The following is a 20,668-nucleotide window of genomic DNA, read 5'->3' on the forward strand; positions in this document are numbered from 1 at the left end:
GATGACTCCGTGTGTGTGTATGTGGGGGTGGGGTCTCCCTCTCTCTCTCTCTGCAACTCTGCTTTTCAAATAAATAAAAAATAAACCTTAAAAAAAGGAAGAGGAACCAGGCCACCCAGATAGGCAGGAGCACATTGCCACACGCACCGCTCTGCCTGTATCCGTGTGCACACACAGACGCAGCCATAAACCTGCACACACTTAGGTGTGCACACACACAGCCCAGCAGCCCAGGAGCTCACATTTCCTGCCCTCAAAGCTTCTTTGAACAAACATCATTATAAAAATCAGCACAACAACTGGGGAATTTCCCCAAGCCCAGGGGAGAACCCGTGGTGTGTAGACAGCGGTGAGTTCCAGTCCTGCTCTGACTGACTTCAGAGGCTCTGCGTGGCCTGCGGCAGGCCCCTTTCCTCTTCTCAGTTTCCTCACTGGCAAAATGGGTCCCTCCAGCTCTGCAGCAGAGAGAGCCAGGGCTTCGTGGCTTCGTTCAGTGGATAGACGGTGCATGGACATATGGGCAGGTGGATGGATGAATAAGTGAGTAGATGGTGGGTGGATGGGTGGATGATGGGTGGATGGGTGGATGGTAGGTGGGTAGTGGGTGGATGGATAGATAGTGGGTAGATGGTAGATGGTGGGTGAATGGGTAGATGGTAGTTGGACGGATGGTCGATGGTGGGTGGGTGGGTGGCTGGTAGTTGGATGGGTGGTAGATAGTAGGTGGGTAGATGGTGGGTGGATGGGTAGATGAGTGGATGGTATTTGGATGGGTGGTAGATGGTGTGTGGGTGGGTAGTGGGAAGGTGGTAGATGGTGGGTGGGTAGATGGTGGGTGGATGGTAGTTGGATGGGTGGTAGATAGTAGATGGGTAGATGGAGGGTGGATGGGTAGATGAGTGGATGGTATTTGGATGGATGGTAGATGGTGGGTGGGTGGTAGATGGTGGATGGGTAGATGAGTGGATGGTATTTGGATGGATGGTAGATGGTGGGTGGGTGGTAGATGGTGGATGGGTAGATGAATGGATGGTATTTGGATGGATGGTAGATGGTAGGTGGGTGGATTGGTTGAGACTTCCTGCTCCCCCCAGCTCCCTACGTGCACCTCTGTGGTCTGAGGTGGGGGCCGCCAGCGCCACAGCCAGCGCCACTTCCAGACACGAGTCTCTCAGCCCAGGTACCGAGAACAGACTCTGGGCTGCTCTGAAGCCAGGTCAGGGCCCAGCCTGGGGCTGCATCAGCTTCTGCTCCCATCTGGGGCAGGGAGAGAGTCTGCTCCATTACGTCTCCTGCCTTCGGGTCCAAGACCACGCGAGCCCAAGGGCTTTGGCCTCATCCCCCCGCAGCCGCTAGCACGGCGACAGCTGCCCCTTTGAGGCATGGGGTCGCTGTCACCGGCTGCTCTCTGCCTCCCCACCACCTCTCCAAGCCTCCTACTGTTCTCCCCAGCCCATGGCCTGGACCCCACGCCATGCCCCAAACACTGGCCGACAGGAAGGGAACAACCTCAAACTCGAGTGCCCAGTACTCCCGACTCACATGGTGTCGACGTCTGTGTGGGCCAGGTCCCCGCGCGGCCTTCTTCTCCTTCTGGCCTTTTTTGGTGACCCCCAGACCTTGGAGCCCCCCTTTCCATGCCTGCCTCGTGCTGCCATCTCCTCTCCATCCCACTCTGCCCGGGTCTCTCCTGCCCTCCCCTCCCCCAGGCCTCCGCTGAGTCGGCTCGAGACCTCAAGGAGAAAGCACCTGACCCAAAATGGACACCCACAGAACCGGCGGGGGGGAGGGTCCAGGAAAGCAGCCAGGGCAGGGGAACCGAGGGTGGAGGGCAGCTGCCACCCCCGCCTCGTGGGAGCCTCCTGCTCTGGTGGGCAAGGCACAGGCTCTGTCATCTTCCCAGAGAACAGGAACACAACAGCAAGGGGGAACTTGTCCATCTCTGTGCCGGGCACGTGCCTGGCACAGCGGGCACAGCTGCTCTGCCGGGGCGACCACAGAACTCCCCCAGAGGAGGCTTCCTGGGGGCTCAGACCCCAAGCCTGTGCTGTGACTGTCACAGCCCTAACTGCCCGCCTAGCCTGGCGGAGACAGGAGCTGAGGAAGCAGGACAGGGACAAGGTGGCTCCTCCCCGCTCCCTCCCCATGCGCCCACGCCTGCCACCTGCTCGCACAGGCCTTAAATACTCAGAGCGCTGCTGCTTCGGAGTGCTCGCATCTCGCATACCCAGGCCCCGCTCAGCAAGGCTGCGCTGGAATCAAGGGCAGAGGCGTGGTGAGCCTTGGGCGGCCTGGTCTGAGGGAGGAAGCGGGTCAGAGAGGCAGCGCCACTGTTACGCTTGCTCAGAATCTACGGCACCTTCCCTGAGCCGCTCCTGGGGCCACGGGGGCCGTCAGCGGCTCCCCGGCCTCCCCTCCACGTGCCCTGAGTCACCTGTGGGCTCCAGGGGGTCCCACACGGTCAGCCAATGTGGGGTGAGGCCCGAGAAGCTGCCTTTCCAGCACCTGCCCCTGAGCCGCACCCACTGCCTTTTGTCGTCTCTGCTCCTCCCCCAAGCCCGGAGGTGCACCCCCCCATTTTCCAGCGGCGAGGCCTCGCTCGGGCTAGGACATCTGTGCCACCCCCTTTCCAGGGGGGGCCTCCTGGGGAGGGCCCCACAGGAGAGGAGAAGGGCGAGGAAGGGGACACGGGACAAGGGCATGCAGAAGGGGCCGCTGGCAGCTCAGGAGGCCAGCCCTGGGGTTAGGGCCTGCCGGGGGCCCGGCCTCCGCCCTCCTCTCTTCCTCTTCCTCTTCGCCCTCCTTCCTCTTCTCTTTCCTTCCTCTTTCCCCCTCGCCCACCCCTGCCTCCGGTGCCCGCCGCAGCCTCCGGCTTCAGTTGTTACTCCAACAGGGCCGCGTCTCCAGCCTCCAAGCCACACTGGAGACACGTGCACTGTAGAGTACACCTGAGCCCGGTCCGGCGCCTCCCTGGCCATGGACCTGCGTGCTGCGCGCTGCCCTTCCGGTGTCCTCGGCCACCCCTCCTGGGCCCCTCCCCTGGTCTAAGCCAGTCCCAGCTCCCACCCTAGCTCTTGCCTCCTCCAGAATGCTCCCCGGATTGTCTCGGGCCCCTCCGCCGTGGGAAAAACAAGGCAGGAGTTTTCTGAACCTCAGAGTTCTCTGAGGGCCTGATCCGCTGGGACGCCCAGCCCCCGCCCAGGGTCTGGAGTCAGGCAGGGGAGGGGAGATGGCCCCGGGAGGCCGACTCGGGGTCAAGGCAGCAGCACAGGCTCAGAGCTGCTCCCAACCCCCTGCTCCGCACCTTCAGGGGCCTCAAGGCATGGTGGAACCAGCAAGGCTCCCAGGCCTGTCACTCACAACCTCCTGACACCACAGACTTCCTCCCAAGCATATCTCCGGCATCCCCCTCGCCACTGCCACCCCACGGCACCCCCAGCGGTCTCCATCTCCTGGCCTGGGGCCCACGAGAGCAGAGTTAGGTGCAGTGGGGCAATCACTAGGAGCAGGTGGCAAGAATGCACACACAGAGTCTCGCAGGAAAGAGGGTGAGCTCCCCGTCCCCAGGAGCATGCAAGCAAGGGCTGCGGCTCGGTGCCCTGAAACGAGGCCTTCAGAGCTTCCTCAGCCCCGCCCCCTCGCATGGCCTCCCCCCTCTCCCCAGGGTCAACAGCTGCACGAGGCGAGTCCAGGCGCTTCCAAGAGGCCTGAGCCAAAGAGGAGGATGCTGAGCGACCGGCCAGGCTGGCGTCAGAATCGATGCCCCTCAACAAATGGCGTGAATGAGAGCGTGAGTGAATGAAGAATGGATGAATGGATGGGCGGATGAATGGATGGGCGGATGGGTGGATGGATGGGTGGATGGGTGCATGGCGGCCTCCCTCGGGGAGATGTTCTTGTTGCTCTCTCTCCAGGCCAATCTGACCCTGCCCCAGGGGCCCTCCCAGGCCTGGCCCTGCCTGGCTGCTCTGCCGCTCTCGCCCCAGCTGCCTGTCAGGCCACAAGATCTTGGTGGGCAGGGCCTGTGGCCTGTGCAGCTCTGGGCCCCTGCATCACACAGCCCATCCCAGGGGTCAGGAGGTGCTCGCTGACCAGGTCAGCTCCCAACAGCACAGTGATGGAATGAGACAGGAAGGCTGAGGGAGGAGGGCGCCTCGGGTGGACAGCGCCTGGCGACCTTCCCAAAGCCCCTCCGCAGGCTAGGAGATGCCTCGTGCTATAAGACCATCCCCTCGTGCAGACCAGGCTGGGGGCAGCGGATCAGGAGGGGCGAGCTCTTCCCCAAGAACAGCACTGTCTGTCCTGAGTGACGTCACCTCCTCCAGGAAGCCTTCCTGGGTGGTCAGTTGCAGAATACCCATAGGGCCAGAGTCCACAAGGTCCCAGTTCTTCATCCCCAGCTTGCTGGACGTAGATAAAGGCCAGAGGAGACAGGAAGGCTTGGCCCAGGTTCTCACCTGGAGGCCGGAGGCCCATGCCCCAGCCCAGGACTCAGGACCAGGTTAGGCCACCTCCCACCCGAGCACTGTTTGTCTCTGGGGCTCCTCTACCACCCTGCCCAGGCCAGGGGCTGAGTTTCTTGTCTCTTCGTTGTGTCCACAACAGCAGGCAGAGCTGATGGCACCGCCTGGCACAGGTCAGTGTGGGCCGGCAGAGGCAGGGAGGAAGGGCCACGGCGGAGAGTGGGCTGGGTTCCCCAGGGCTGTCACTCTGGCCGCCCCTTCCTGGTGCGTGCGATTCCCCAACAGCCTCCGGCTGCCTCGTCCCATGACTGTATTTGGCTCCATCCTCCAAGCTTGGCCCGGCCCAGCTGTTCAGCAAATCCCCGGGGGGAGGAAGAAAATGGGAGAGTGAGAAGGCGAGCAGGGAACAGAGACCAATTCAGAATGCAGGACAGGCCGGGAGCCAGCAGCGGGCCCTGGGGACAGGGACTGGAGAGGCAGGCTGGCCAGGGCCCCCCATGAGGGCAAAGCCAGAGGCAGGTGCCCCTCTGCCGACTCCTGCCTGCCACCCCCTTGCCCCTACCAGACTGTGTGAGCACTGTTATTGTTTCTAAAAATAGCCCTTCTCTGTTGGGGGTTGGGGTGAGGAATCTAGCCAGGGTTCATCTCAGCCATGCCCCTGCCTCTGGGCTCCCACCCACTGTGCTCCCCAGGACAGGGGCCTCTCCTGCCACCTTAGGACCTTGGGGAAAACTAAATGTGACCGCACCCCTCCCTCCCAAGACTACCCAGGCTCCTCGACCTCACCCCCTCCAGTGGGCGCCAAGCCCCTGGCTGTTGGGAGATGTTAGGAAAGCAGTGCCCGGGACAGAGCTCAGAGCCATAGCCACGGTCACATCAGTGTTGGGGAGGGGGCTCCTCCTCCAGGCTGCACCTGCTCTGGATTCTCCCCAACACCCCAGCCCCATTCCCTTCACCCCTTCATCCTGTGTGCCCCCACTTCCTGCCCTGTGTCATCTTCTCTCCTCTCCTGTGCCAGGCCCAAACTTCATCCAGTCCCCCCAAGAAGCCTCCAGCCTGGCCCCTGACTCTCATTGCCCCCTCCTCCCTCCTCTGTCCCCCTCCTTGGCAGAGAAAGCAGGAGGCTGGGCTGTGGAGGCCCAGCAGATGTGAGTGCTGGGGGGCAGGTGTCTCCCGTAAGCTCTGGGGCCCAAGCCCTGCCCTGAGCCTGGGCCCCTTGGCTGCCTCCTCCATGTCTCCTGGCCAGCTTTGGACCCTAGACGCCGAGGGTCTCCACCTCTCCAGTTGGGTCTCCAGGGGAAAGCCCCTCACTCACCTCCTCCCTGCCTCCATTTTTCAGAAGAGAACACGAAGCCCCTGCAAGGAGAGGGGAGGGACAGCCCCTGGGGAGGTGGCCAGGGGACTCAGTCTCTCGACAAGGCCCACCCATGGGCTCTGGGGCGGAGGCAGGCTCCTGCCCCACCCCCAGGCCAGGCAGGCAGGCTGGCTCCAGAGCTGTTTGCCTCTGGAGGGCGGAGGAAGCCAGACAGCAAACCCCCAGTCTGCAGCTCCCGCTCTCCCTGCTCACTCCTGCCCCGAGAGCCAGGGCGCCAGCCTGGGGGTGCTGGGGGCACTCCTGGGCCTGTGAGTCCCTGCGGGGCCCAGAGCACCCTGTCCCCCTCCCCAAAGCCCTTAGACACTCCATGCAATTCAAAGGTAACTTTATCTTGGAAATGCCAATTCCGTTCACTTTGTGTGGCTCTCTGATGACCCAATCCTAGACGCGCTCATCACGGTGGACCGTTTTGCTCATTTTGCAGAGCCTCCAGGCTCTGCAGAGGACCTCGGCACGAGTGTGGCCTGCCGGTTCGTCGTCCTCATGGTGTGGCCTGGGCCACCCGTGACCACCGTGGATGTGCCCCTTGGGTCAGTAGAAGAGTGGGTGTGTGTATGGAAGCACATGTGCTTCTGGGAGCGGTCGTGTGTGGGCATGGAAACGCGAGTGCCCCGTGTCCGTGTCTGTGTGGGGTTACACACAGGGTGAGGGACAGTTCCCACAGCTGTGTCTGTGCAGCTGTGATTTGGGGTAGCAATGTCTGCGTGAATGTGGCACATACAGTGAGTGTAAACCTGGTGCGTGCAGTGGGCATGAGCCTGGTGCGTGCAGTGAGCGTGAGCTGGTGTGTGCAGTGTGAGCTGGTGTGTGCAGTGGGCGTGAGCTGGTGTGTGCAGTGTGAGCTGGTGTGTGCAGTGAGTGTGAGCTGGTGTGTGCAGTGAGTGTGAGCCTGGTGTGTGCAGTGGGCGTGAGCTGGTGTGTGCAGTGAGTGTGAGCTGGTGTGTGCAGTGAGCATGAGGCTGGCGTGTGCAGTGAGCATGAGGCTGGTGTGTGCAGTGAGTGTGAGCTGATGTGTGCAGTGAGCGTGAGGCTGGCATGTGCAGTGAGTGTGAGCTGGTGTGTGCAGTGGGCGTGAGCTGGTGTGTGCAGTGAGTGTGAGCTGGTGTGTGCAGTGGGCATGAGCCTGGTGTGTGCAGTGGGTGTGAGGCTGGTATGTACAGTGGGCGTGAGCTGGTGTGTGCAGTGGGCGTGAGCTGGCGTGTGCAGTGAGCGTGAGCTGGTGTGTGCAGTGGGCGTGAGCTGGCGTGTGCAGTGAGTGTGAGCTGGTGTGTGCAGTGAGCATGAGGCTGGCGTGTGCAGTGGGCGTGAGCTGGTGTGTGCAGTGGGTGTGAGCTGGCGTGTGCAGTGGGCGTGAGCTGGTGTGTGCAGTGAGTGTGAGCTGGTGTGTGCAGTGGGCATGAGCCTGGTGTGTGCAGTGGGTGTGAGGCTGGTATGTACAGTGGGTGTGAGCTGGTGTGTGCAGTGGGCGTGAGCCTGGTGTGTGCAGTGGGTGTGAGGCTGGTATGTACAGTGGGTGTGAGCTGGTGTGTGCAGTGAGTGTGAGCTGGTGTGTGCAGTGGGCGTGAGCTGGCGTGTGCAGTGGGTGTAAGCTGGTGTGTGCAGTGGGCATGAGCTGGTGTGTGCAGTGAGTGTGAGCTGGTGTGTGCAGTGAGCATGAGCCTGGTATGTACAGTGGGCGTGAGCTGGCGTGTGCAGTGAGCTAGCTGGTTTTGTCTACAATTGAGCAAGTGAGCGTGTAGCTCAGAGTGCCGGTGCCTGAGGGCTCTACTTCTCCCTGTGCGCCCTCACCACCTCCTCTGCCCATCACGCCCCACACATACTGGACAAGCCTCTCATTCTCCCTGGCCTCCGTGTCCTTCTCTGTGAAACAGTCCCTCTCCCCAGAGCTGCTGGGAAGGTTAACCTGGAGCGGAGCCAGTCTTGCCTAAGCTGGCTCAGTGGGGGACTGGGGCCGCCTTTGTGCAAGTTAGAAAGAACTGACCCAAGGCCTCTGAGCAGAGGTGACGTGGAGGGTGGGCGGGGTCTCAGTGCCACTTGCCGCTGTGGGCGCATCCTGCCTGGCAGAGGCAGGGATCTCGCAGGTGAGCCGTCAGGTGCATGGCCCAGACCAGGCTGGACATGCTCCCGGTGCCGCTCTGGCGACACCCACACCGCCCAGCTCCCTTGGGCCCCGGCCAGGTGACCCACCCTCCCATCCTTTTTCCTGTGGCCCAGGAGAAGGCCCTGCTGAAGCCATCATGGGGCCTGACCAGAGGCGGGACTCGGAGATGAGCCAGGCTGGCCACAGGCTCTGAGGCCCCATCCAACTGCCATGATCTGAAGGGGACACCAAGGCCCAGAGAGGAACGGGGACCCGCCCGGGGACCCGAGTGAAGTCCAGGCTCCTGCTTCCAGGCCACAGGAGCTAAGAGAGGGGACATGGAGCCGTGGACCATGTGTGCCGCTGAAGGGAGTATGAGCACGTGGGCACTGGGCCTGATCGCAGACCCTCCCCACTGGGGCCAGACCCCCTCCCAGGGCGAGTGACCAAATTATAGGGCCTCTTGCAGCTGCTTAACTGAACGAGGCAGCAGCAGCCCGGGCTAGAGGTGAGGCTGGCAGAGCGGGGATGGGGAGGCCGGGTTTCTGACCACAGGAGCAGACAGCGACAGCAGGGTCGGGGAGGAGGGCTGTGGGTGCGAGAGGAGAGGATGTGGTCACCTTCCAGCTGGGCTGCCCTCACCCAGGGGCCTGGCGTGCACACAGCAAGGGCCAGCCAGTACAAGTGCTGCTTCCCGTCACCCTCCCAACAGCCCCACTGGAGACCAAGGAAACTGAGGCCTGGAGCTGAGAAGAGCCGCTGTGGGCAGGTCCCGCACCACGGGCCCTGGCAGCACCACCCTGCTGAGCTCCTGGTCCAGTCCCCCTCACACCGGGGCCCAGCGCCACTTCTCCCCATGTGGGAGGGCCCCGCTCTGGCTGACGGCTGGACCACGTACACCCCGGGCACCCACAGCACGGCCTCACCCCTCCTGCTCTCAGGCAGCCTCCTGCTCTGTATCACACTCATGACCCCAGGATGGCACACAGGGACACGGTCACTGTCGCCTCCCCAACGGAGGTCCCATGTGCCCAGAGACATGCTGTCACACTGCAAGGTGTCACCACATCGCACATCAGTGTCACGAGGCCACACATGGTGGTCCATCCCACGCCCTTGGTGCCGCACACCACGCTCCCCAGGGCCGCTGCACACCCCTCACATGGTGCCACACATGCAGTTCCACACTGGCTCCGGGCCCACGGTCACACTGCAGCCTAATCCAGGAGCTCCTAGCCTTGAAAAAATTCCACCCGGGATTTGCTTTAAAATCTCTGCTGAACAACCTATGGCACGGGAGAAAATATTTACAAATCATACTTCTGCTAAGGAATTAGAACTCCAACTCAACAACAACAACAACAAAATACAGAGGCAGGCGCTGTGGCTCAGCAGGTGAAGCCAACGCTTGAAACACCAGCATCCCGTATCAGAGCGCTGGCCGGAGTCCAGCTGCTCGGCTTCCCAGCCAGCTCCTTGGCAGGCAGCAGAAGATGGCCCGAGTACTTGGACCCCTGCATCTACGTGGGAGACCTGGATGGAGTTACGGACTCCTGGCCTCGGTCTGACCCCAAACCTGGCCACTGCGGCCATTTGGGGAGTGAACCAGAGAATGGAAGATTTCTCTCTCTCTCTCTCTCACTCACTCACTCTCTCTCCCCCCTCACTGCGTAACTTTGCCTTTCAAATAAATAAATCTTCAAAAAATTAATTTATTAAATGAAGTACTCCATAATGAAAATTTCATCTCCCTTGACCTTCACCCTCTCCAGCGACCCCGCCCCTTCTTTGCCTGTGCTCCCCCCACCTCCCGCCGTGAGCCCAGCAGCACCCATGCCCCTCCCCCTTCCCTGTGAACCCCCGCTCCATGTTCCTGGTCTTGGCCGCCTACAGGGAGTGTGCGTGCTCAGTCCCCCGCCCCCAGCTCCCCTCGTGGCACTCTCCCTAGGGCAGCCCAGCCACGCCCATGGCTCAGCAAGCTCCCCAGGCCCGTGGACCCCACAAGTAGGCACGGCCTGGCCTCCACTGCCCACTCTTAAGCAGGTCTCTTCTGTCCTCCACGCCCCACTCACCTGGCCCTACCACCACCTTCACAGACACGCCTGCCAGCCATCGCTTGGTTTTTTCAAACCCAAACCCAGGGCATCGTCCTGTTTCCCCTGTCGCTCTCGTCTCTCGTCCATCAGCAGGCTCTGTCACTTCACCTCCCCAGCACCCCCCTGACTCTCCTGCCATCCCCTTATCTTAGGCACGCCCATCTCCTCCTTGGGCAGCTGTGGAGGCCGCCTGCTGCTCTGCCCACCTCCCCTCTGCAGCCCCAGACTCATCCCCCCTCACACACCACACAGCCAGAGCAACCTTCCAGAACCATCGGTCAGACCGTGGGACTCCCTGGCTGAGGTCATCGGTGTCTTCCCGTGACCGTCACAGTGGCATGTGCTCCTGGTTCACACTGTCACACAGGGAGGGCAGGCTCGGGGCCCCACATGTCACACAGCTCTCCATATCACATACACTCGGCTTCACAACTTAGGACCAGTCACCCGAGCCACAAGCCCCAGGGCACATCTGTCACGCACAGGGTCACTTGCTCGAGTCCATGTATTTCACACTCATGGTGCCACATCCTCTGCACACCCATCACTCCCCCAGGTGTCACACACGTGATAGTGCACAGTGCAAAAAGGTCACACACTTGCTACCGCAGGATGCTCCCCCCACACAGTACCCCACGGTCGTGGTCTCACACTTGCTGTCCCACATCACGAGCTGAGGTTCACCTTTTTGGTACCACACTCAGGGTCTCATGGTCAGTGTCTCGGTGTCACCCTCAGCGTCACCCTGGGTCTCATAGGCACCCCACCCCGTGGGGCACCGGGTCAAGTTTGCTTCCTGTTGTTGTGCTCAGTCCTCGGCCACTGGCTTGTCCCTTCAAGGATTTCCTGTCATCAGGGCCCCAATGCAGGCCAGGCCCAGCCTGGGACAGAGGGCCCCAAGCCCAAGCACAGGCTGGCAGGAACCCTGGGTCCCCTCTGCCTCCCCACCCCGACTCTGGCAGGGCTCATGGCACTCCCTGTACTCCCTGTTTACCTGGATGCCCCCAGGGTCCAGGCTTTGCTGGCACCCAGAGGAGGGCAGAGGAGGGGACCTCTGGGCCTCGCCCCACTCCTAGGGACCCATGTCTCCCAGAGGACTGCTGGGCAGCCTGCAGGGAGCCGCCCAACCTGCCTGAACCGGGGCCCGCGATGGGCTCCGTGGGGCCCCATGTGTCCCGGAAGCTGAGCAGGGAGGTTGGAAGGCAGAGGGCAAAGGGGGCTAGAGAGAGCTGGGGGGACTGCCTGGAGGAAGAGGACAGGGGGTAAGAGGAAGAAAGGCCTCCAGGTAGGGGCACCAGACAGGAGAGCAGGCTGGAGGAGATGCAGCCAGGAACCAAGGAGGGCAGTGGCCGTGCCGACCCAGAGCCGGAGCTCTCTCCTCTCTCCTGAAGCCAGTAGCCAGCCTTAGGCTCCAAGCAGGGGCTTCCTGGCCCTGCCCCCCAGGCTTCCTGGCCCTGCTTGTGGCCCCACAGCGGCCCCCACAGCTGCCAAGGCCCCTGGCCCGCACCCTACAGGAAGGCCACGTGGAGGCCAGTGCACACGCTCTCCACACGGCCCCAGATAAATATTTCCCGGGAAACGGAACTTGTTCTCTCTGTGTTTACAGCCCAGAGCCAGGCGGGCCAGGGAGGGGCCGGCTGCAGGGACCGCCCCCAGGGGCCCACAGCAGCTGGCGCTGGTGCAGGCCCAGGGCTGCTGTGCAACCCTCAGCCAGTCGCTGCCTCTCTCTGAGCCTTCACCACGGGCCCACAAGGGGGCTGCACTTTCCAGGGCCTGCTGGGGGCCCGTCCACAAGCCTGGTCCCTTCCTGGACTCTGTTTTATTTGGGTAGAAGTGCCTCCTCCCTCAGACCTGATGACAGGGCCTGGAACGGTGCTCTCTCTCGGTCAGCCTTGTCCGCAGTGAGGCGCGTGCACAGGCAGACAGCCAGACAGACGGAGACGGGCTGCCATGGCAGCTGTGACTGCCTCCCTGGCCCCGGGTCCCTGCACGCCCCAGGCCCAGGTGGCCCGACAGGTGGGCACAGACAGATGGCAGGGCCTCGGGGCCCTCGCGGATGCCAGATGCTCCTGCCGACTTGTTGGCAGCGGCTCCCTGAGGGCCTGGGGGCATCAGCGCAGCCACTGGCTCTGACGTGTGGGCCTAGGCGGCGGGGGCCACAGCTGCCACTTGGGAGTAGTCACTCGAGAATTTCAAATGTAGGCCCGAAGAGCGGCTTCCGGCCTTAGCCAGGGCTGCCTGCACCGAGGCTTCTCCCGTGGCGACACAGAGGGGTCCCGCCTACCTGCCCGCTTGGCAGCTCCTTCCCCCTGCACACCCTCGCGGTCCCACCTCCCACAGCCACCCTGGCCGCTGCCCATCCCATGGCTGTCCCACCATGCTGGGCGACATCACTGGCACCTGGGCCTTCTCCAGCCCAGAACTCGGAGATGAGGGTCGCAGCCTCCTGCAGCCCCTCCGGGGCAGAGGCCTCAGCCCAGGCTCCTCGGGCTGCTTGCTCCCAGTCCTGGGCTGGCCTTTGCTGCCCGAACCTGACCCTGGGGACTTTTCTCACTGCCCAGCGGATCCCTTCATTCACATCCTTCAAGGTGCCAAGACGTCCTCCTCCAAAAAATCTCCAAGATTGCCCCAACCAAGCAACTGTGCCCTCTTTGAGGAACTACCCCAACTCTACTCAGAGCCATTTTCATTCATTCCAGAAGCATTTATTGGGTGCCTACTGTATACCAGGCCTATGCCAAGGGCCCATGTGGGCCCAGGAGAGGTGAAGCAACAGGCAAGGGGAACGAAGCCAAGCCAAGGGCAGTGAGAGAGGGGCCAGGCTGTGCAGTGCCCTCAGGGGCTTAGTGCACATACCTGTTTCCTTGTCGGTGCCTACCTCTGCCCCAGCTGGCGCGCCTGGGGCCCTGTTTGGGCCCTGAGTGCCAATACAGACTTGGTGTGCTTAGTTCACTAACTTCCACAGCCTCAGCCCTGGTTTCAGGGTGGTAACAAGGCAGAGCCCGGCCCTGAAGGAGGACCCCAGGCTGAGGCGCAAGAGCCCCTCCTCCAAGCCGGCCAGCTTGCATGGGGGCAGGGACCATCCAACCAGGGTGTGCTGGACGGATGCTCCTGGGTGGGGGTGGGCGTGGGCAGCTCTGCTCTCCTGGCTGCCTCCCAGCCAGTGCCAGGGACGCGTGCCATGCCCACAGAACCTCCAGCAGCCTCGGCACAGCCCTGCAGCTCAGCCTGGCTCTGAGGATTGTACACTCGAGGGAAGCAGGGAGGGGCCGACTCCTGCCAGGGAGCTGGGGAGGGGAGGGCCAGGCACCTCACGAGGCCCGGCAGCAACAGGTCCTCAGCCCTATCTGGCCTGACAGGAAACTCACGCTTGGGCTGGTCACGTGTCACAGAGGTAAAGCGGGGCTTGGAACCCCTGATGATCGTACCCTGTGATCTGTGCAAGGTCATCTTGCCTCTCCAGCTGGTGCCCCCAAAGGAGGGCCCCTGGTCAGGCTCCCCAGTCCCAGTTCCCTCTCCACCTCCAGCCGTTCCTGTAGCCTGCACTGTCCTCTCCATGTTGGGGAGCCCCAAAGCGCAGTCCACCCCTTCCCCGGGGTGCTGACAGCACCAGATAGAGAGCAGGCGTAGCCGGGAGGCCAGGCAGACGCGGGCCGTCTCTGGGACGGATGTGGGATTAGGGGGAGGCCAGAGCTCAGAGCAGAGCGCCTCCTGCTCCAAGATCCTCAATCAGAGGAAGGAGGCAGCAGGAGGAGACCGGGATGGATCGATCGAGACCCACAAGCGGAGAGCATGGGGGAGCTGAAGCTGGGCGGGGACAGAACTGGGACTTGCAGAGCGCAGGGGAGCTGAGGCCGAGGTGGCTGTGCCCAGAGGCAAGCGCAGGGAGCTTGGAGCTCCTTCCCTGGGGGCTCAGCCCCAGCCGCCCAACGCCCAACGCCCATGAGGGTCTCAGCTCTGAGAGCCCCGCCCCTCCCGAGTAGATGACACATCCCTTCTCTCCTGGTGGGTGGCCACGGCTGCTGCGATGCTGCCTGCCGGTTCCCAGGAACACCATCTGTCCCGGCTCTGGGGGGAGCCCCCAGCCCGTGGGGAATGCCATGGCAATAAATAAATTAATAATGGCTTCCCAGGCCCCGTCTCCCCACCCCACCGCATGCCAGCTCCCAGCCGCAGGGCCCACCCTACAGGGAGGCGCGCTCTCGGCCTCAGCCCTACCCCTCCCAGGGCACCTGTGCACCAGACCCCGCATGGGCACCTCCTTCCCATCTCACCCTAGGGCAGGAGAGAGGCTTGAGCACAAGACACATCCGGGCTCCACCCTCAGCTCCGCCTCACCCACTCTGGGCCTCAGCTCCGCCCACTGTAAAAAGGGAACAACGAGGCCCACACCTCCCCAGGGCTGCAAGACCTGAGCAAGCACACAGGGCTGCAGCTCCTGCATTGAGTGGGGCCGCCGCGCAGGCGCCCTCCCCTTCCTCCCAACGTGGCCGGGCACAGGGGCAGACTCGCACCGCGGGCCGCTTCCACCGATGTGCGTGCACGCACACCCCATGCCAATCTCCCACACCCACCCCCCACCCTCTTTTTTGCACCTCAAGGCCCGTCCAGCACTGAAGATCCCTATGAGGTGTCCCAGAGGCAGGAGAAGGCGCTGGAGACGGGGCTCTGCCAGTGTACGACTGGAGAAAGAAACAGGCAGGGTCCCCAGGCTCCAGGAGCTCACGGTGCAGAGCCAGACATTAGTACAGAGGCACATGGTAGAGAAAACGGGGTGCTCGTGGCATAGCTCGGGGGTGCTGGAAAAGCAGAAGTCCCCAGCATCTGGCGGCGGTGGGGCAGGAGAGCTCAGAGGAGGGAGGGTGAGCGAGCTTGGTCCGGTGGTGACGCGGGCAGCGGGGACTGCCCGGAGGAGGGGAGGCTAGAGCAGAGCCCAGGATTGAGGAAGCTGGGGGGGGGGGGGGGGGAGGCAGTGGGTGTGGGGAGGAGGCAGGGAGAGCAGTTTGGGGAGCAGGAAGGGGGGCGCTGCTTCAGGGGGCAGGGGTTGGGGAGCATGGGGAACTTTTGAGCAGGAAAGTAGCAAGTTCACAAAGAGCCTCGGGGAGCCCCGTGAGGACCCGGCAGACCAGGCGAGGGAAAGCAGGCAGCCAGTGAGCGGCGGGTGGCCAGGCAGGTCCTGGGCTCAGGCAGGAGGCAGGAGGCAGGGAGGGGAGGTGGAGAGGGAGCCAGGAAACAGGAAATTGTCAGCCAGGGGACCAGGGAGGGTCTGAAATGGCCCAGGTGAGGGGGGCAGGTGGAAGAAGACCCTGAGTGGGGAGGAAACCAGGTCAGGTGCAAGAGGTGGGGAAGATGGGCTTGGCTGGGGGAGAAGATGCCCCAGAGGCATAAGCAGGGGCTGGGGTGGGGCTGGGATGCCGCTCCAGCCTCCCATCCTCCCCGCGGACCTCCAGCCTGCGCCCCACCCTCGAGGCCCCCCACGCCGCCCTCCACTGAGCCGAGCTCTCACCTCCAGTCTGCCGGCTCTGCTCCCTGGGGGCTCTGGCTCCTGTGCAAGGGGGTCCTGGCTGGCTGCAGAGACAGGAAAGCCAGGGGCTGAGGCCTGCCAGCCCCTCTCCCCTTCCCCACCCCGGCTGCCCTCCCATCAGCCCCCAGTGAGCCTATGGGCGGCCTCTTCCTCCTCCAGGGAGCCTTGCCTGGTTGTACCCTGCTTCCCGTAGGCCTCCCTGCTGGCTTCTTTCGGCCCAGGCCTCGGAGTGGAAACAAGAGGGTCTTAAGCGCTTCTGAGCCCCCCACACACACTTACACTTCTGACTCCACTACCGCTCTGGAAGCCTCAGCTTCCCTGGTTACAAAGAGGGTCCACCTCACACAGCCACTGAGCCTCCACCACGGGCTAGGCGTTAGCTCACAGACTACCAGTGGGTCTCCGCCCCGTGGCTGGCTGTGTAGGCCCCCACCCCCATTCCCCCAGCTCGGATCGGACCCCCAGCACCATTGCCACAGCTCCCGGAATGCTGGCAGTGGGGGCCCAGGCACGGCAGCCTGGCAGTCTCAGCAGGACCCTGTGCTGGACTCCTCCAGAGCCCCCCACGCAGGCAGCATCAGAGACCCCAGCCTCCCACGAGCCGCTGCCCCTCCCCGCCCCCACGGCCAGCATGCCCAGGCATGGGACAGGCAGTGGGATATTCTGAGCCTGGCTCTGTGCCCGTCAGCTGCTGGCCGCCATGCCAGCCTGGCGCGGGCGCAGGGCCTGATTTGATTTGGCAGCTTCGGAAGCGTGTGGTGGGGATGGGGCGGGGGAGGGGTGAGACACCCATCCCTGCAGGAAATAAACAGCCTTAGACACTGAGCAGGCTTGGGGGGAGCACAGTCAACACTGGGGGCTTCTGAGGTGCCTTCTGGGGCCCCCTCTTCTGGCCCTGGCCCTGGACGCCTGCAATGAACTACTGGAATCTCTGCTCTCCTGGCGCGCATGCGCGCGGCTGACAGTGCCTGCACCTGGCGTGTAGCTGCTCCCAGCGTGGCAGTGGCCTGCTGTCTGGTTATCCCGCATGTCCCTGGGTCCTGTGTCTGCAGCTGGGCCCCATGGCACACGGGGTGACGGGGTCTGTGTGCAGGGCGATGGCCTAGGTGTGGCTGCAAGGGACGGCCAGCAGCCCAGGGCGTGCCAAGGTCCCCCACGCGCTTGCCTCCTCCATGGGCCCAGTGTGCATTGGCTCTGGCCTGTTCCTTCCCTCTGTGCGATGACCCCACTCACCCGGCCACGTCCGGCGGAGGAAATGACGGCGTCCGAGATAAGTGCCTGACCCCTGGCCCATCCCTCTTGTCCGCAGAGCCTGAGCCGCCTTTGTCACCGCTGCCCAATGGGCTCCCCACTGAACTGCACAGGACAGGGCCTTCCCTCCCCCAGGAGGCAGTGCTGGGATCCCCCTGCCCGCAGGCCTCCTGCACCCACCAGCGTGTTGTCCAGGGCCGTCCTCAGCCCCAGGCAGCTTCCGGTTCCCGCCCGCCGACCCCAAGTGCGGGCGAAGCAGACAGGACAAGGCCTCTGCTAGGCACTCTCAGCTCGGCCATCTCCCCCCAGGCTCAGCCTCACCCTCTACCTCCCTCCGCGGCCAGAGAGGCCGAGCTCGCGTCCCACTCCGCAGGCACCAACCCGTCCACGTGCTGCGGGGGCAACCCCATCTCCGACAAGGACCCTCACTCTCAGGGACCCACAGGCCAGGGCTGTGCCCCAGACACCAAGCAGGGAGGTCAGGTAGGGTGGAGCCTGCTGGGGGGAAGACGCAATGTCTCATCTGTCACCGCCTCTCCATTGTCCCACCATCCTCTGGGGACCTCAGGGCTATCCCCACCCAGCCACAGGAAGCTGAGCCCCTCCTGGAGACACTGAAGGAGGGGCCCGTCTCCGCCCTGCCCTAGGGGTCACAGAGGAGGAACCAAGGCTCACAAAGGGGCAAGTGGTCCTGGGAGGCTCCCTGGAGGAGGCACCTGCGGCTTCACAAATGGGGACACTAGGTTCCCGGGCAGCCCTTGGATGTGCACTTGCACATCTGTGCGTCCAGTGCACAGGTGCACACCCCAGCCTCGGAGACCTGAGCTCTGGTCTGAGTCCCAGGGGTCAGCCAGGCAGCAGGGACAGTGGCGAAGAGAGGGGTCTGGGGCCATACGAGGAGGGGAGAGCAGCTTGGGCTGTGTAAGGGCTGAGGAGAGAGAAGCCCACCAGGCTTTGGGGGGTGCCGGTGTGCTCAGCAGAGCCTGGGTCAGAGCTCAAACCCGCAGCCGGAGGCCAAGGGCAGTGTACCCCCAGAGCCAGTGGGGAAGAGAGAGCGTGGATGGCACTGGGCTCTGTGCAGCCTGCTGTGCAGTCCCAGGCAGGATCCTCCCTTCTCTGAGCTAGTTTGAAGATTAATCTGAAGTTGAAAAGCGTTGGACTTGGTGATCTCACAATCTTTTGAGCTAAGACTTAGAAATGAAGAGAGCCAGAGATGGGACAGGCAGAGAGGAGAGCACAGCGTGGGTGGGGCAGCTGGGGCAGGATACCCTGCTGGCACCCTGTCCTGAGGCCAAGACAGAAGGGGGCAGACAATGGAGCCTTGTGGAGGACAGAGAGCAGCTGTCACCACCCCACCTGCCTTCTGGCCTGTGGGAGGAGAGAGATGGAGGGTGCCCGCCAGGGGCTCCGCCCCGAGCCTGACTGCCACTCCCGCTCCTGCTCCCCAGGTGTCCAGGGTCCCCGGAAGATGTGGGGTCTGCGAGCCCACCAGGCTGGGCAAGCCCCTGGACTTGTGCTACCAGGATGGATGCCCAGATGGCCAAGGCCCTCACCCTGCAGACCGGGCCCCTCTGCAGCCCTGGTCAGGGGCAGTGGCATGAGCAGGACCCAAGAGGCACGAAGATGCCACACAACTGGGCTGGCCTTGCGCCAGGCCGGCCCCAGAGCCCCGGAGCCCGGGCCTGGGACCTCCCTCCCAACACCCGCAGGGCGAGAGCCGGGCCTGCCCTCCTCAGCCCATGCTGCCGCCCCGGCCTCTGCCCTCGTCAGAGCCCTTTGTACTTGGGGCTCGCACAGGCAGGGGTGCGTGTGTTTCCATGTCCGTGTCCAGGAAGTGTTCATGTCCTGTTTTCCCCCTCGGGCCGGCGCTGCGGGGAGGGGGGAGCAGGCCGCTCCTTCCTCTGCCGTGGACGCTTGTGCCCCAGACTCGGGCTGGGAGGAAAGGGCGCTCCCCTCTCTGCCATGGGCTGCAGTGGCTGAGGAGCAGAGGCAGGGGGCTGGAGGAAATGACCCCGTGGCCCTGCCAGCTGAGGGAGGGGCAGACCTCTGGCAAGCAGAGCACAGGCAGCCACTGGGCGCAGGGGGTCTCCGCTCCCCTAACCCGGGCCGGCTCTCCTTTGGCTCCCTCCCACCAGGCCGTGTTCTCTGTCTCCATTGCGTCTTGTTAGGTTTTTATTAACTGAACGCTGACATTAACAGGGCAGGTGCTTGCAGCTCTTCCCAGCAGCCCCATTTAGAATCATTGAATCATCAGATCATCGAATCCTAGAACCCTGGATTCACTCGGGGGGCCTCAGCATCTTAAAGTCACAGAGTGCCGGCATCACAAGCACACCCCCACACAGCCTGGCGGGGGTGGGGGGCTGAGAGGCGAGGAGGCTGGAGCCGCCCCAGTGCCAGCCCAGACTCTCAAGCGGGAGCTCATGTGACCCTGGGCGACACTGACCCTCAGCTTCCTCCTTTGCCCTGACAGAGAGAGAGCAGCTGGGAAACTGGTCTTGGGCAAGAGGTGGGAGTGAAGCAGCGCCCCGCCCGGGGATCACAGGCCCGACCTCAGCACACAAGGATGCCGCGAACCGCGCAACCTCCAGCTTCTGAAACGCAGGGGTTTGGTACCTGCGGCCCTGGCTTCGCCTTGCTCTGGCTGCTGGCCCTCTGCCCCATTTCCTGCCTGCCTGCCACCTCCTGCACCCTCAAACAGGGGCACCCATGAATTGGGGGTGCACAGGATGGCTGGCTCCCTTGGGGGGGGGGGAGGAAAAGCAAAATGCCTGTCTCCTGAAGCCACCAGCCAGAGGGCAGGCTTCCCAGAGGAGGGGCCCTGGCAGGGAGGGCCCGGAGCCCCAGGGGGCAGCCACATGGGAGGCAGCAGTTTCAAGGGAGCCAGATCCATAGCTCAGGGAGCAGCTGAGGCTACAATTTACATCCGGAGGATCACGTATGTTTCGCATTTTCATCAACTTCCATTTCGGCTCGTTTTGCAAAGCACTCAGCCATTTTGGGATCTGAGCTTTCTTCACGGGTCGTGTGAGATTTTTGGAGTCTGAGCGCCGCGTGTCCAGGGCGGATCTCCACTTCCCCTAGCTACAGGTGAGTGTGCAGCAGCCCTGAGCCACGTCCTACCCCCCTGCTCCAGGTGCAGCCTCAGAGCTCACGCCCTCAGGGGAAGACATCCCGGGACCCTTGGTCCTGGGAGGGACAGAACCAGGGCTCAGCCCTGTGGCGCCTCGGACTGCGCAACGCCCACCACACAGCCTGGGCAGCCACAGCCTCCTCCAGCTCCCTTCTCTACCATCGCCACCACCCTTCAGCCATTTCCCTGTCCAGTACCCGGCGCCCCTTGCCTGAAGCACACCAGCCTCCCCTGTGGCCCCCACCACATGGCCCAGGGAGCTCCTTGCGACACTCCTCCCCCAGCGCCGCTTCCCCCTGCAGAAGTCCCACCTCTGGACGCTTGCCTCCTCCCACCCCTGCTGCCAGGGCCCCTGATAGTCGGGGTTCAGGGACTGCAGGCTTCCCTCTCTTCATCCAGAACTTTCTCCTGGCTCATCCTGGAGCTCTCAGCTTAGACTTGTTTCCTCCTGGAAGCTGCCCCACTTGCCCCTGAATGAATGAGGAGGTCCCAGCAAAGCCCCGAATTTATCGCTGCCCTCACCACACACTCTGCCTGTGCCCCTCCTGGCCCCAGCCCTGCACGGGGGCCTGTGCTCCCTGCCGCAGGTGGCACAGCTGCGGGAGACCTAGTGGGGAATCTCGAGGCCCAGGACTTGCTCCTCTCCCCCGACCCTCCCTGCTGGGCACACAGTGGGTGCTCTCTGATGTCCACTGGCCCCACGCAGTATGCGGCTTGGACAGGCAAAGCAGGGTGCTCAGAGGAAA

At 63.4% G+C, this 20,668-nt stretch overlaps 1 protein-coding gene across 4 annotated transcripts in view; it reads right to left on the bottom strand.

Annotated features, from left to right (window-relative positions):
- The window catches only part of PDE2A (phosphodiesterase 2A), a 54,873-nt gene that overhangs the window by 30,123 nt on the left and 4,082 nt on the right, over positions 1-20,668 (bottom strand). For 2 of the 4 annotated variants that reach the window (XM_062196664.1, XM_062196663.1), the window contains exons 1-2: positions 16,772-16,848; positions 15,521-15,582 (exon numbers count right to left, since the gene is read on the bottom strand). The exons of 1 other annotated variant lie outside the window; for it this stretch is intronic. In XM_062196664.1, the coding sequence (XP_062052648.1) occupies positions 15,521-15,582; positions 16,772-16,832 (123 nt within the window). In that variant the 5' untranslated portion in view covers positions 16,833-16,848. Of the gene's footprint in view, positions 1-15,520; positions 15,583-16,771; positions 16,849-20,668 lie in introns of those variants that run through there. One more of the 4 variants, XM_062196665.1, reaches the window with a different exon arrangement.

The sequence above is a fragment of the Lepus europaeus genome, chromosome 7 (genome assembly GCF_033115175.1).
Source record: "Lepus europaeus isolate LE1 chromosome 7, mLepTim1.pri, whole genome shotgun sequence".
Classification (NCBI taxonomy): domain Eukaryota; kingdom Metazoa; phylum Chordata; class Mammalia; order Lagomorpha; family Leporidae; genus Lepus; species Lepus europaeus.